General features: G+C 34.1%; 1 protein-coding gene across 2 annotated transcripts in view; it reads left to right on the plus strand.

Moving 5' to 3' along the window:
- Positions 1 to 358: 358 nt before the first annotated feature.
- LOC124371459 (G-protein coupled receptor 143-like) overlaps positions 359 to 13603 on the plus strand; it is a 51545-nt gene continuing 38300 nt past the window's right edge. The window contains exons 1-2 of one of the 2 annotated variants that reach the window (XM_046829790.1): positions 359 to 573; positions 12753 to 12924. In XM_046829790.1, the coding sequence (XP_046685746.1) occupies positions 12769 to 12924 (156 nt within the window). In that variant the 5' untranslated portion in view covers positions 359 to 573; positions 12753 to 12768. Of the gene's footprint in view, positions 574 to 711; positions 817 to 12752; positions 12925 to 13603 lie in introns of those variants that run through there. The other variant, XM_046829791.1, reaches the window with a different exon arrangement.

Genomic DNA, 13603 nt, shown 5'->3' on the forward strand with positions numbered 1-13603 from the left:
ATTGAGGACTATATACTTTTATATCGATTGATAGTCTAGGATTTGAGATGCGAATATTAGGTATCGATGATTACATTATTCGATATAAAAAACCGGGTCCGCTTAGCGTACCATACCCTAGGAAAACAATAATGTGTATAAAAATATCAAATTTGAAATAAATCTGATAACAAATATTTTTAAGATTAATGTAAAAAATAATCCTAAAAATTAAGAATACAAGGTTTTTACTTAAGTGTCCTAAATCTGAAATTTTGGTTAATCTACTGGCTCAGTTCATTGATTATAATTAACAGCTGATCAATGTAAACACATTCAATCCCCACCAATCTACCAGAACAGAACAATAAAGCAAATTCAAATTGCAAGATTTTGTTTGTCTGATTGTCTGTGAAGTGTTATATAACAAAACCTCCGGACGTCGTCAAAATGAGCAATAAAGAAACTTGGCCTTTATCTATTTAAATTTAAAAAATGTAAACTTAAATAGTTATTATAGTTTTTGTTTCCCAGTGCAATGTTGTTCTGTAATAAAAAGTTGTAGAGCATTAGTGATAAAAGTTAACCTAAAATGTAAGTATTTTGACGAATATATTTCCTCTATATTAGTTTAATTTATAAATCATTGTATGTAGTAGGTTTAGATACTGGATATTCAGGTTTCCACACCATGTTAATTCATGCATGATAAGTATTCCTAAAGTTTGCCAAGTTATTTACATACTGTAATTAAATTCAAGTTTTAACTCGATCTTTTTTCAGTTTAATTGACTTTCAGTATTTGAGATGATTATATGATATTTTACAAATTGTAAGGTAAGTCAGAATGTAATATAAAGTTCAACATGCAATAATTTTAGGCTATAACAAAATGTATGTGACAGTACAAACTTGATTATGTAATTAAATTCAACATTGGCAATTATAGTTTTGTATTTAAATAGTTATGCCATTCTTGACCTACCTAACTCAAAGGAGAAAATTGGAAGGGATCAGTACTAATCCAACTAAGCAGTTCTCACTTGTTACATAAAAAGGTTTTGTTTTTTCAACATTTAAATAGATTTAAGAGACCACACAGAAATAAGCTAGGGCCCATTGAAATTTATAACAGCTAGACTACAAAGTTACTATTCAGTTTAATATTTAATTAATCAGTTTAAATATATTTATATTTCTAAAACATGAATATATTTTAATTTTTGGTAAACTAATAAAAATACATTAAAATAATAAGTATTAACTTAAGCAAAGAACAATTTTGACTATTAATAGTTTTCTTAATAGTAAACATAATTTAGAAATGAGTGTACATTGGCAAGCAGACTGTAAGTAGATTTAAGTTAAGTTACCCTACTATAAGTATTACCAATGTTATGTAATTGATTAATTTTATTTTTTAGTTAAGTAATATAGTTCAAAACATAATGGGTAGGGTACGATAAGCGGACCCGGTTTTTTATATCGAAGGATATAATCATCGATACCTAATATTCGCATCTCGAATCCTAGACTATCAATTGATATAAAAGTAAATTGGTTATATCGGTGGTTATGATTAAGTAATATCGTTTGCCAATAATAATATCGTTTCAATAACATAAACCGGGTCCGCTTATCGTACCCTACCCAACATAATAATAAAGGGCATTATACTTTTACTGTGTTATGTAAAAAAATCAATGTGAATTGTGGATTGTGATATAAAACATAATAATTAAACTGGGCATAACTTAAAATAGTTATTTGACTATTAGACATCTATTACAGTGATGATAAGGGGAAGCATTATTAGCCAGGGCTGCAGTATAGTAAGCGGCCACCAACACAATCGAAACACAGCATACCTACTAAATTATCGATTAGGAAGCTATCGAATGCAAAAACATTATAATTATTTACAATTAATTATTACCGACTCTTCTTAATGTATTGAATAACAATATTGATTCAAATTAATTCAAACAGTAAAATCATTTGTATGTTATTTTGAGTGATTGTTGCAAGTAAAATGTTAAAGTGATTTGTGTTAGATCCTGTCCGACACATTTATTCTTAAAAATAGTAAAAAGTAATTAAATGTTACACTGTTTTGTTTGTTACATTTTACAAATACACATAGCCTAAATAAGTTAGTTTTTATTTGTCATTAAAATATTACTCCTGAGTCATGTGATATATCAAATTAAAGAGCATTTCAAATGAATGCCAACAGCATGGAAAAAATGGCACAAATTTGAGCGCTTTAGCTTTTAGTTTTTTTAATTACGTTGTTTAGAACATACTGAGACATGACCAATTCTGTCTTTCTGTGGGCTTTTAAAAGCCTGTAACTAAAAAACCCGAAGGAAGAAAAATGTAAAATGTTTGCATTTTAACTATAACTTAGTCTTAGTAGCCTACAACTTCCATACAAAAAAAATCATCAAAATCTGAGAAGTTAAGGATCAAAATTATTTTTTATAGGTTGATTTGAAATGAAATGACCCTCCTTTAGATATAAAATCAGCTGAATTATACTGCCAGCTTTATTTATTTTGGAATATGTGTTGTTGGTAAAAGGAAATCCTGAGACATTTATAAAAAATGAAGAAGTACATAGGTATCCTACTAGACAAAAGGAGAAAATCTATTTACCTATAGGAAAGTTTAGTCAGGCTCAAAATGGACCAAGACATACCTGTACAAAAATCTATAACAAGGTTCCTTAAGAAGTAATGAATATGTAAAACATCGAAAATTTTAAGTCAGTGCTAAGAGAACACCTTACAACGAGGCCTTATTATTCTGTAGAAGAATTTTTAACTAAAGAATAGGCCAAAGATCCATTCGGACAACCACGGTGCAGACTGCACTTCTAGTGGAAAAAGTACAAAATAAAACAAATACTGTTATTTCAAATACCTATAACATAATTCAGGCTGATATTTTGGTTTTGACAGTTTAGATAAACATGAATACTGATGTTTCAATTGTGGGGACGGCCGCTTGTTATACTGCCACCATTATTGGTAGCCATCAGACCTGCCCGATCCAAGCTGTGATAAAAAAATCAACATTTCTTGAATACAGACAAAGAAGGTGATTCAATAGTAGTATGTAACGAATTTTGTTGTATTATAATAAAATAATTCAATTCAGCCATTGAAATATGACCGTTGCTGGTTTGTAATTTTAGACAAACACTGCCTGTATTGCTCTGAGGAACTTGCACTGATTAAGTTAATGTTTCAAAGTCATGCTATCTGTGACCCAATGTTATAGGCTAGTTGAGAGTACACCAAGTAACAGTATCCTAGTAACTGATGAGTTCTGTAATATAGTTTTACAGAAGTTGGAGGATGCGAAAACCCGGAAAATCTTTGCTAGCTCGTTTAAGATCTAAAGACGTTAACTAGATTGCCACACCCGTGTTAAACAGCTACTTCGCTACACGATGCTTTACAGCTGTAAGATGGTACACACGGACGACTACTGACTTCACGCCACTGCCTTCTGATATAGGCAAGCAGTGTTTAGAGCGGATGGCAGTGGCAGTAAGGTACAGGACTGTGATGAGCCGGAATGCAAGCGCCCTCGGCACAAGACTGCTAGTTAAAAGTTTGCACTGAAATAACATAAGGGCTACCATATTTACTTTATTTATACTTTACTTTATTTACTTGCTGTAGAACTGGTGAAGCAGTACCCTATATTCCTGTGATGCCTTCAGATTATCAGTTTTAATTTAGAAAACTATAGTTATCAGTCAAACTCTGTTTCTCTGTAACAGTGAATAAAGTTCAAGGCCAATCTGTATAAATGGTTAGAGTGGATTTAAGGAGTTTGTGTTTCTCCCACACCCAGCTGTATCTAACCTGCTCTTGAGTAAGCTCTCCTGACGCATGAGTGGTGATTCTGCAGTGTGAGGGTCACACATTCAACAACTTATCCTTTACAGCCTATAACATTTGTTTTTTTAAGACAAGTGACATGGGAGGTATTTTGTTTAAAACATTTTAAAGGCATATATGATGGGCTTTTTCAAATAAGAAGAGATTATGGTGGGGATACTGAAACTTTGTATTGTTTCTTGTATGAAAATCGTGTATGGAGATAAACTCAGTATATAAGGCAGGCATATCACATAGGTACTAACTTTATGACTTTAAACATATATTTCTGTTAGTGTCAATACCTCAAACTGCCTAATAGTGGTTCCCAAACTGTGGTACGCGTACCATTTTTAAGGTTAGGTACACTAAGTCATGGCTGGTTGTACAAGCTCTGACACACTATTTTTGAGTGTGGTGAAAAAGGGAAATTTTATTGTTAAAAGAAACATTAAAAACTTAAGTGACAACACTGCGCACGGATCGCGCAGTTGCGCTCAGTCTGTCACTGTCACCACTATTTTGTTAACCTTAACCTACAAATAATAACATCACTGGCACCCTGTTGTTGGTAGTGTGTTTAGCTTTTAAGTACAAACGCAGCCATTCTTTTCAAACATACACCTAAGGGTATAAAAATTAATTACTGAATTTCCTAATATAACCGTTAATAAAAGCCTTTCAAAACATCTAATAAAAGTAGAACTGATAATATTTTTGCATTAAAAAAAAATTATTTTGTCATTTTCTTTAGCTTTGAAGTTGTAGCTTTCTTACTGGCTAGATGTAACCAAACATATGTTTTTTTTGGACAGCTGATACATTGTTAATAGTTTCCCTCCAAACAAATTGAGGTTATGTTCAAGAAGATTGAAGTTTTCTCTTCAACTGGGGAAATTTTCATTTTGATTTGGTAAGTTTTTGCTGGTTTTTTTAACTAATACAAAAATCAATTCTTGATGTCACGTCCGTAACAAAAAACTACTAAAAGTTTAAATACCAATTGTAATAGTTGGTTAATCAACATGAAATTTATAAAAGTTAGGAGTGTACCTTTTTTAATTAATTGGTAGTCTTTATGTGAATGAATAAAAATATTTTCGACAAAAAATAAGTGTTACAGACGTGACATCTCGTACTGTTAAACACGATACTATCTTTGTCTGAATATGGAAAAGGCAGTGTTTAACAGCTTGTGTGTGCTTTTAAAACCTATAGGCCTACTTGAAGTTTGTTTTTGTACCTTGCAGTGATTTCAGTAGCCTAGGCTTACATGGTGCCTTGTGTTTCCAACCTTAAAAAAATGTGTGCTAAACATTAAACTTCGTTTGGATCTTTTCCGTTATGTGTCAGCAATTTCTATTTATTGTCTATGAGGCAAAACTGAGTGGAATTCACTTTGTAATGGAAGAATAGGTATTTTTAGATAATACAAACTGCCGACAGTAGTTATAACCGGTTGGACTTTGCCCGGTCTGGACAAGATAACGAGGCGGCGCGATAACGGAGCCACGGTAGCGGTGCAGTCAGTTCCTGCTCTTGCCTGTGCGTGTATTGTTGTCCTGTTTAGTCGTCTTAGTGTGTTTAATGCTGTGTAATGAATTTTATCCAGTTGGTTTGAAAGTTGTAAAAATTGAAGAAGACGCTGTGTCGTTTTTTCCAGAAAAAAAGGATTGTTACACAATCCACGTAAATGTGCGAACGGACATGAAATGAAATTATATTTACAAAATCGATTCCGTTGGGTTTGTAATAAAACAACGTGCCGCGAGTACAAACAATTGCGTCAAGACACATATTTTCCACCGGCTCAAAGTTACCTTTTCGAACAGTTCTGTTTTTCATATATTGTTGGTCACAAGAATTGACGTCGACAAAATTCTGCGAAAAAGAACTTGGTATAACTCATGGAACTGCGGTGGACTGGAACAATTACATGCGTGAAGTGGACCGCGAGTCACTTGGTACAAAACCCTATTGTAATTGGCGGACCTGGCCTGACGGTTGAAATTGACGAAAGTTTATTTGCTCGCCGGAAAAATAACGTCGGTCGTGTTATTCCAGAACAGTGGGTTTTCGGTGGAATCTGTAGAGAAACTAAAGAATGTTTCTTGGTTGCCGTCGAAAATAGATCAGCACACAATTAATTCCAATAATTAAAAACTACATTCGAAGTGGAACGACAATCATTTCAGACGAATGGAAATCATATAAACAATTGTACAAACACGGTTATGAACATTTTTACTGTTACTCATAAATACAATTTTGTTGATCCGGAGACAGGTGCTCACACACAAACGGTTGAAAGTAACTGGCGGCTTGCAAAACATCGGAATAAAGTTCAGTGCGGTACGCAGCGCTCTATGATTGACTCATATTTGTGTGAATTTTTGTGGCGTCGCCGAAATCGTGATAAAGACTTATTTGAACAAATTATTAGTGATATTGTCGCCTACTGGCCTCCAGAATAAAGGTATGTGGTATTTGTTTTATTACAAAGACATAGAAATAATTTTTAGAAATTGCTGACACATAACGGAAAAGATCCCTTCGTTTGAGTAAAATATGCCAATATAATTAAGGTTGTGGGTGAGTGGGTGATATCAAACCCTTAGATAGCCTACAGTATTTGTAATTTTAATGGATTCTAAACAACAGTAAAGGTTAAACCTTCACTTGGTCTTCATTGGGCATTCCTATTCGCCAGTTACTGAGTTACTGGAAATACCCACACCGCAACTGGATGAAGTGGGCAGATGTGATCACCGCTTAGGCCTACTGATTACAAAGAGGTTACATTTCTAGTTTATGTTATAGTCTTAAACTTATAGTTTTTGGAGTGGTTATTTAAAACTAATATAACCTGTTTTATTTTTTCCAGAAAATGTCGAGTAGAGATCGTGTTGCCAAATGCAGAGCGAAGAAGAAGGAAAATCCAACTAAGTGGCAAGAGCATCTTGAGAAAGATAAGTTGCGTAAGAGAGCCGTCAGAGCTAAGGAAAAAGAAGATTTACATGGTGATAATAAACTTTTACTCTAAAAAGGGAAAAAGATAGGGAAAGACAGCGTCGTTGCAGGTTGAGAAAGAAAAATGTTAATGTTGAAGTCTCTGGGTCTGATCTTGGCTCTTACAAAAGTCCAAGAACCCTAGGAAAGGCTGTGAAGAAGGTAAAAGCTTTGTTGCCTAAGAGTCCGTCAAAAAAAACGTGCAGTTTTTTAAGCGTTTAATGTATGAAAACCTTGGTCCTGAGATAGTTAAAAATATTTTTAAAACAAGAAAATCTGGATCAAGACAACTATCAGAAGAGTGCAAACAGAGCGTGATTGAATTTTTTAACAATGATGAGATTAGCCGTCAGGCTCCAGGAAAAAGGGATGTCAAATCTGTAAAGGACCCTCTTACTGGGAAACGGGGCCTGATCCAAATTCGCCATATGGTTATGGGAATTAGAGAGGCTTATGAACAGTTTTTAAAAAAGTTCGCATCCAGACGAGAAGATTTCAAAATCTAAGTTTTATAGCTTGCGGCCTAAACACATCCTGCCCTTAAGTGAGATGCCCCATACAGTATGTGTTTGCATTAAACACGCCAACTTCTCGTTCTTGATTGAACCAATATCTAAATTTCATCCTGCATTCCCAAAAACTCATAATGAGCTTTAGGGTCAGTTTGTTGTGATACAGAATCAGTGACCTGTATGACAAATGAATGCGAGAACTGTATTCAAAAATTAGAGACTCTGCTGAGTTCTGATGTTGATATGAATAAAAGGCTCAAGTGGAAGGAGTGGAAAACAGTAAATAATAGACCTAAGTTGGTAGAAAACACTACAACGTTGAAGAGGATGGTTTTAACATTAAACAGTCAACTAGCTGCATTTAAGACGCACACATATATTAAAAGAGTACAGGCACAATACTTTGAGAAGTGTAAAAAATCTTTGACCAAGAACCCCAAAAGTGCTGTAATGCAAGTAGACTTTGCAGAAAATTATTCGATCATCCAACAGGATGAAATTCAAAGCGCTCACTGGGCTCATAACCAAACTACAATATTTACCTGTTGTATTTGGCACAATGACAAAGTATACAGTTTTGCTGTCATAAGTGATGACTTGAAACACAGCAAAAACTCAGTGTTTGCTTTTATGAAGGCAATTATAGTTAAATTTATAAGGAAGTAGTTCCACAAGTAAATAAGTTTGGATTGTTTTTTCAGACAACTGTGCAGGCCAATTTAAGAGCCGGTATAATGTCGCAATTGTCTGCTACGCTGAGAAAGATTTTGGAGTTACGTTGGAGTGGAATTTTTTTGCTTCGGGGCACGGCAAAGGGGCAGTTGATGGAGTGGGAGGTTCTGTCAAGAGAACTGTCTGGAGGGAAGTTCAAGGGAGGCAATGTTTGTGAGCACGCCTTATGATTTTTATGAGACAGCCAAAGTAAAGTGCAAAGAGACTGTCATTTTATTTGTCCCACAGGCTGAAGTAGATTCAGTTGCAACACTCCTCACTAAAAGATGGGACAACCTGATTGAGATACCTAAAATACAATCTATGCATCACTTTCAGGGGTAATGACGATAACTACATGCTCATTGGTAAGACATCGGTTGATTTGATGTTAAAAGTTCCAATTGTAGAAGAATCTTTAAGTGATGAACCTTCAAGTGAAGAAGAAGACAACCCTTCTAGTTCAATGACTCTAACAAAAGATCATGACCGCTTCTATAGGTTTAAGGATGTGTATACTGACTCTGAGGACAGCTCTAAAGAAGAAGAAGAAAATACAACGAAAACCTGCTCCATAACACATTTGATGAATTGAAGCTGGATGTGTACCTTGTCGTCTCATTTACCACGGTAAAAAAGACTTTGAATTTTGTGGCAGTAACTCAAGGAGAAGTACAGCCTGATCGTGAAATTGAAGTTATGTTTATGAACCTTATGGAGGCCAAATTCTACGTTTAAGCCTAATGAAAATGACATAAGCTTTATATCTTTGACCAGATCGTTGGCATTTTGCCTAAACCTGATATAATTACCAAGGAGGTAGAATTCTTTACCAGTTTAAAAATGATGTTGCTCTGTAAAAGTTAGGACTTGGACTTTTGTCAAGCTCTGTCACTAAGACAATTTAGTCATTATTTTATTTATTATTATTATTTTATTGTTACTGACTAGTCAGTAATATTCTTCTTGTAATTTTTTTTACATTATTCAGGTTTTAGATCAGGTAAAGTTTTTCCACCACTCACGGTGATTTTTCTCTCGCCCATGGCGATTTTAGCCCTCACACACATATATTACATGATTATATTATTATTAATTTATATTATTACATATAATATATGTTAAAGTGTGCATTGTTTCAAATAAATGGTTTTTAATGAGAAATTTTACTTTATTGTCACGTCCGTAACAAACCCCAGTCACGTCCGTAACAATGTTTACATTTTTTTATTTTTTATTTCCAATGTTTTTCTGATTAGACATTAATGTTTCCCAGTAGGAAATTTTCTTAAGACTATCACAGATAATTTTAAATTGCATATTTCTCAAATAATTAACAGACTTTTAAACAGTTGTCATACTATGTCAGAACCTAGGTGCTTTTCACGTCACGTCCGTAACACCAACTCTATTAGATATGGCATTAAAACAAATAATGTTATGTATTTTTATATTCAGGATGAAAATTGTATACACATTTGTCTATCTGCTTGGTATTAAATATTTATAGAAAAAAAAAAAAACTTTAATTTTTATTCTAATGAGAAGGTGTGTAACTGTCACGTCCGCAACAAAAGAATGGCTGAACAGTGATTTTTTGTTAATTATAAAATGTATATTATTAGTTATTGGACAGAAATAAATAAATAGTTAAAACACTCCTTAAGTAAAGAAAGTAGTAGTTTATAAAGCAAAGAACATTGTCACCTGATAAAGGAAGCCTAACCCTATCATAGTCTCTGATGAGAAGAAAACAAGCTCTTCCTCCATCTCTACGTAATTGTTTCAGTGAAAAAAAAAAAAAACAACATATATGCAAAACGAAAATATGATGAAAACTTTAAAAAGTTTGGTTTTACTTTCACTGGAAATGTTAGGTACCGGTACTGAACCTTTACCACAATGTGTAATTTGTCTTGAAACGTTATCTAACCACTAATTGAAACCATCTCTCTTACTGCGACATTTCAACACCAAACATGAACATTTAAAAGAAAAATCTCTTGAACTTTTCAAAGGAAGGCATCTGAACTTAAAGCAAATAAAGTAGTTACTACTTCCTTTACCGCATTGAACACCAGAGCTGTTGAGTCTTCATTCCAGATGCGTCTTAGGAAAACTAAAGCTAAAACCCCATACAGTTGGGAAGACTAACTTTACAAGTCGCAATTTGACAATCAAGGTACATATATAACTGAACCGCAGAAAGTTATGATGACCACTCAGCTATTGAGGGAAACCTGCAGGGCGTGCCACTCACTCACAGTAGAGTTTGGCGTGTAGTGTAATACATTTCAGAAGGATTGAGTGGGCGATTAACTAGTTTAGTCCCTATAAAGCTCCTGGGGGAGATGGAGTGTTAACGGTTTGCTTGCAGCAGGGGTTAGATGTTCTTCCCCTGCTGTGCAGACTGTTCAGGGCCTCTGTGGTCCTCAGGTACATTCCTCTGTCCTGGAGGGTATCCAGGGTAGTGTTTACATCAAAGCAGGGGAAGTCTAGCTTGGATCGACCTAAGTCTTTTAGGCTGATATGTTTGTTCCCCTTTCTTCTCAAAACTATAGAGAAGATGATTCAAATCAAATCAAAAAAATCTTTATTCATCAGATATATACACTAAGTATACAATTGAATAGTGTCCAAAGACACACAGTCTGTACATCTTAAAACTACTAATACAAGTACATCTAAATCTACGAGGAGGTGGAAAAGTACTCCTCCAGAGAATACAATGCCTTGTTTATCAAAAAACATTTAACTGTGTTTTTGAATATTCTCAGATTAGTTACATTTTTTATACTAGTGGGTAGATGTTTAAAAAAATTTGCCCCATATATGATGGCTTTTTCTCATAATACTTTAAATTGTGATGAGTTGTTACAATGTATTTTTTATTTCTGGTGTTGTATGGATGAGGTTCAAGATTTAATTCATTACTTATTTGATTATTTTTTGCAATTAGAATCGTGTCAAAAATATATTGGCCATATATTGTTGTTGTGTGTTTTAAATCTTACAAAGTTAGTTTTTTGAGCATTTAACATTAAGTTGTGCTGCTTAAAGAAAGTTCCAATATTTTCTAATTTAATGAAACTTATTATCTCAACCTGTTCAACAGTATTGGCTGCTACTTTAAGATTTGAGTCGTCTGCATAAAGACACAGATTATTTTGGGGTGCACGTGTGAGTGCGCTCCCTACATCATTTATATTGCTAGGTTTGTTTGGGGGGTATCTCTCTCGGAACACCCTCTACTTCTATATCAGCATGCTTATACTCCAGGAAGATCATGCGACTCAGCCCTGCATCAATTAATATGCACAATTGAGAAGGCACTGGCAGAGGTGGTTTAAATTTTTGAAACATTCACACCTCCTTTATTTATGAATGTAGAGAAAAAAACTAAAACTGGTCTGCAATGCTCAAATTATTTTTAAGACATTGAGTACATGTAAATTGTATGAAAATAAATTAATAATATTTCAGTTGTCACAAAATCTACCTACTTCTTCTAACTGAGCTGGAAGAATTATTTTAAATTAGTTATTATGGTTATCTTTAAACTCTATTACACTAATATCATATTGATTGTACTCTGGTCTATGGTTAATTGATTTAACTAAAAATTAGCTTCCATCTTGAGTCAGATCATCTATGCTACCCTAATATAATTTTTTAGGACTTGTGACTTAGAACTTTAGACTTTTTAAAGATCAATCCTACCATTTTTTAATACTGTTTTTGTTAGAATTGGTTAACCAAATATAATTTCCTAAAAGAGTTAAATAGGGCGGACCACCACAAAAATATACACCAGTTCATTTTCATACATATAGCACAAAAAACAGAGATAATAAGTGTCCGTCAATGAAGGTTTGTAGTTTCAATTGATTAGCTCTCCTATGGTCTTAATTGTACAAACAATTTCATTGAGATCCACGTTATCAGTGGGAAATGACCTATTACCAAGGCCAAGGTCAGGTATTGTCAGTGATATAGCGAGGTTCATTCTTGCATGGCTAACACAGTCAACCCCTATATTTTGATCCCAAAAAATTTGTAAAAATAATTTTTAATGCCCAAAAATATCCCAAAATGGCACTTTTTGAAAAATTTGAGGGGATAATGTTTAAATTTAAAGGTAGGTTGACCCGTACCTTATTTTAAAGGTTCACTGATTGCTTAGAAAAAAAAAAGTTAATTAATTTATTTCGCTTCTCGATACAGTGTGGTCCAAAATGTCAACGTTTTATTAGTTTCACAGGTTTTTTTACTCTTACCTCGTTAAAATTGTCTAAATTTTTATCTGAGTATACAAGAGAGTACTCTTTCTAAAAATATGTCACATTTGTCAGTTTTCAGCACTTTTCCATTTTTTTTTAATAGTTCAAATTTAGTATATTTAAAACTCGTAAAACCTAAACTATTAAAATAGCAAGGTATGACTTTTAAAAAACACTTTAATTATAACTTTCATGTTATACCAGGGCATGTACTTCTGTGAAAAAGTCAACAAACAGTTAAAATATACTGACGTAAGAAATTCTTTTAATAATATAGTAGATTACGGTATTTAAATAGATAGTTTTAAACTTTAATCAGCAGAAGATTTAAACATATTGTTGAAATAATTTAATGATGGTGTTTGCAGAATCTAAAAAGTGAAAATGTCAGACCCAGCTCTTCAAACGTTTTGTTGCTACCCGCCTGGTGAGGGGAGTGTTCCACCGGCAGTATGGGTGCTGACAGAGATCAACTCCAAGACCTACAACTATGTCTGTCTTGTGTCATCTTTCATCGGTATTTTGGGTGCAGGATATCAGGTGAGCAATCCACATTTGCACTTTAACAGTTACTCAGAGATTCCTAGAGTACCCTATAGTATTAGCAAATAGGTACCGTGGCTAAAAGGCAAAGTAGTTGTCTCACTCTCACGAGCACAGACGGTTAAGGTCAGTCCAGCACCTGCCGTTTCCCTACCCAAGTTATTCAGCAACATCTTAGATTTGAATGTTGAATTTAGCTCCAGTTCACTTTTCTTTTATTGCAACGTCTGGTATCTGACACTGTTTCAGACTTGACTCCTGGAATCTGGACTCATGTTCATCTGAAGAGATCCAAAGAAAGTTGGCGGCGGCGAAGCTCTAAACGAACCTTTACATCGTTTCCACATCAAAGACACCTATAAATAGGTGAAGTGGCAGTCGCGTTGTCTCATCAAACCTGTGCATCTGATGAGACAATGAGACTGCAGTTAACTATGGTTAATTTAAGACTCCATTCTCATTGTCTCATCAGATGCACAGGTTTGATAAGGCAGTGAGACTGCCACTTCACCTATTTATCTCTGATATCGAAACGATGTAAAATGTAAAAGTTCGTTTTGAGCTTCTTCGTCGTCGACTTTTTTTGGATCTCTTCAGGACGAACATGACTCCAGATTCGAGGAGTCAAATCTGAGACAGTGTCAGATACCAGACGCTACAATGAAAGGAAGGTGAA

This window comes from Homalodisca vitripennis, unplaced genomic scaffold (genome assembly GCF_021130785.1).
Source record: "Homalodisca vitripennis isolate AUS2020 unplaced genomic scaffold, UT_GWSS_2.1 ScUCBcl_1401;HRSCAF=4979, whole genome shotgun sequence".
NCBI lineage: Eukaryota > Metazoa > Arthropoda > Insecta > Hemiptera > Cicadellidae > Homalodisca > Homalodisca vitripennis.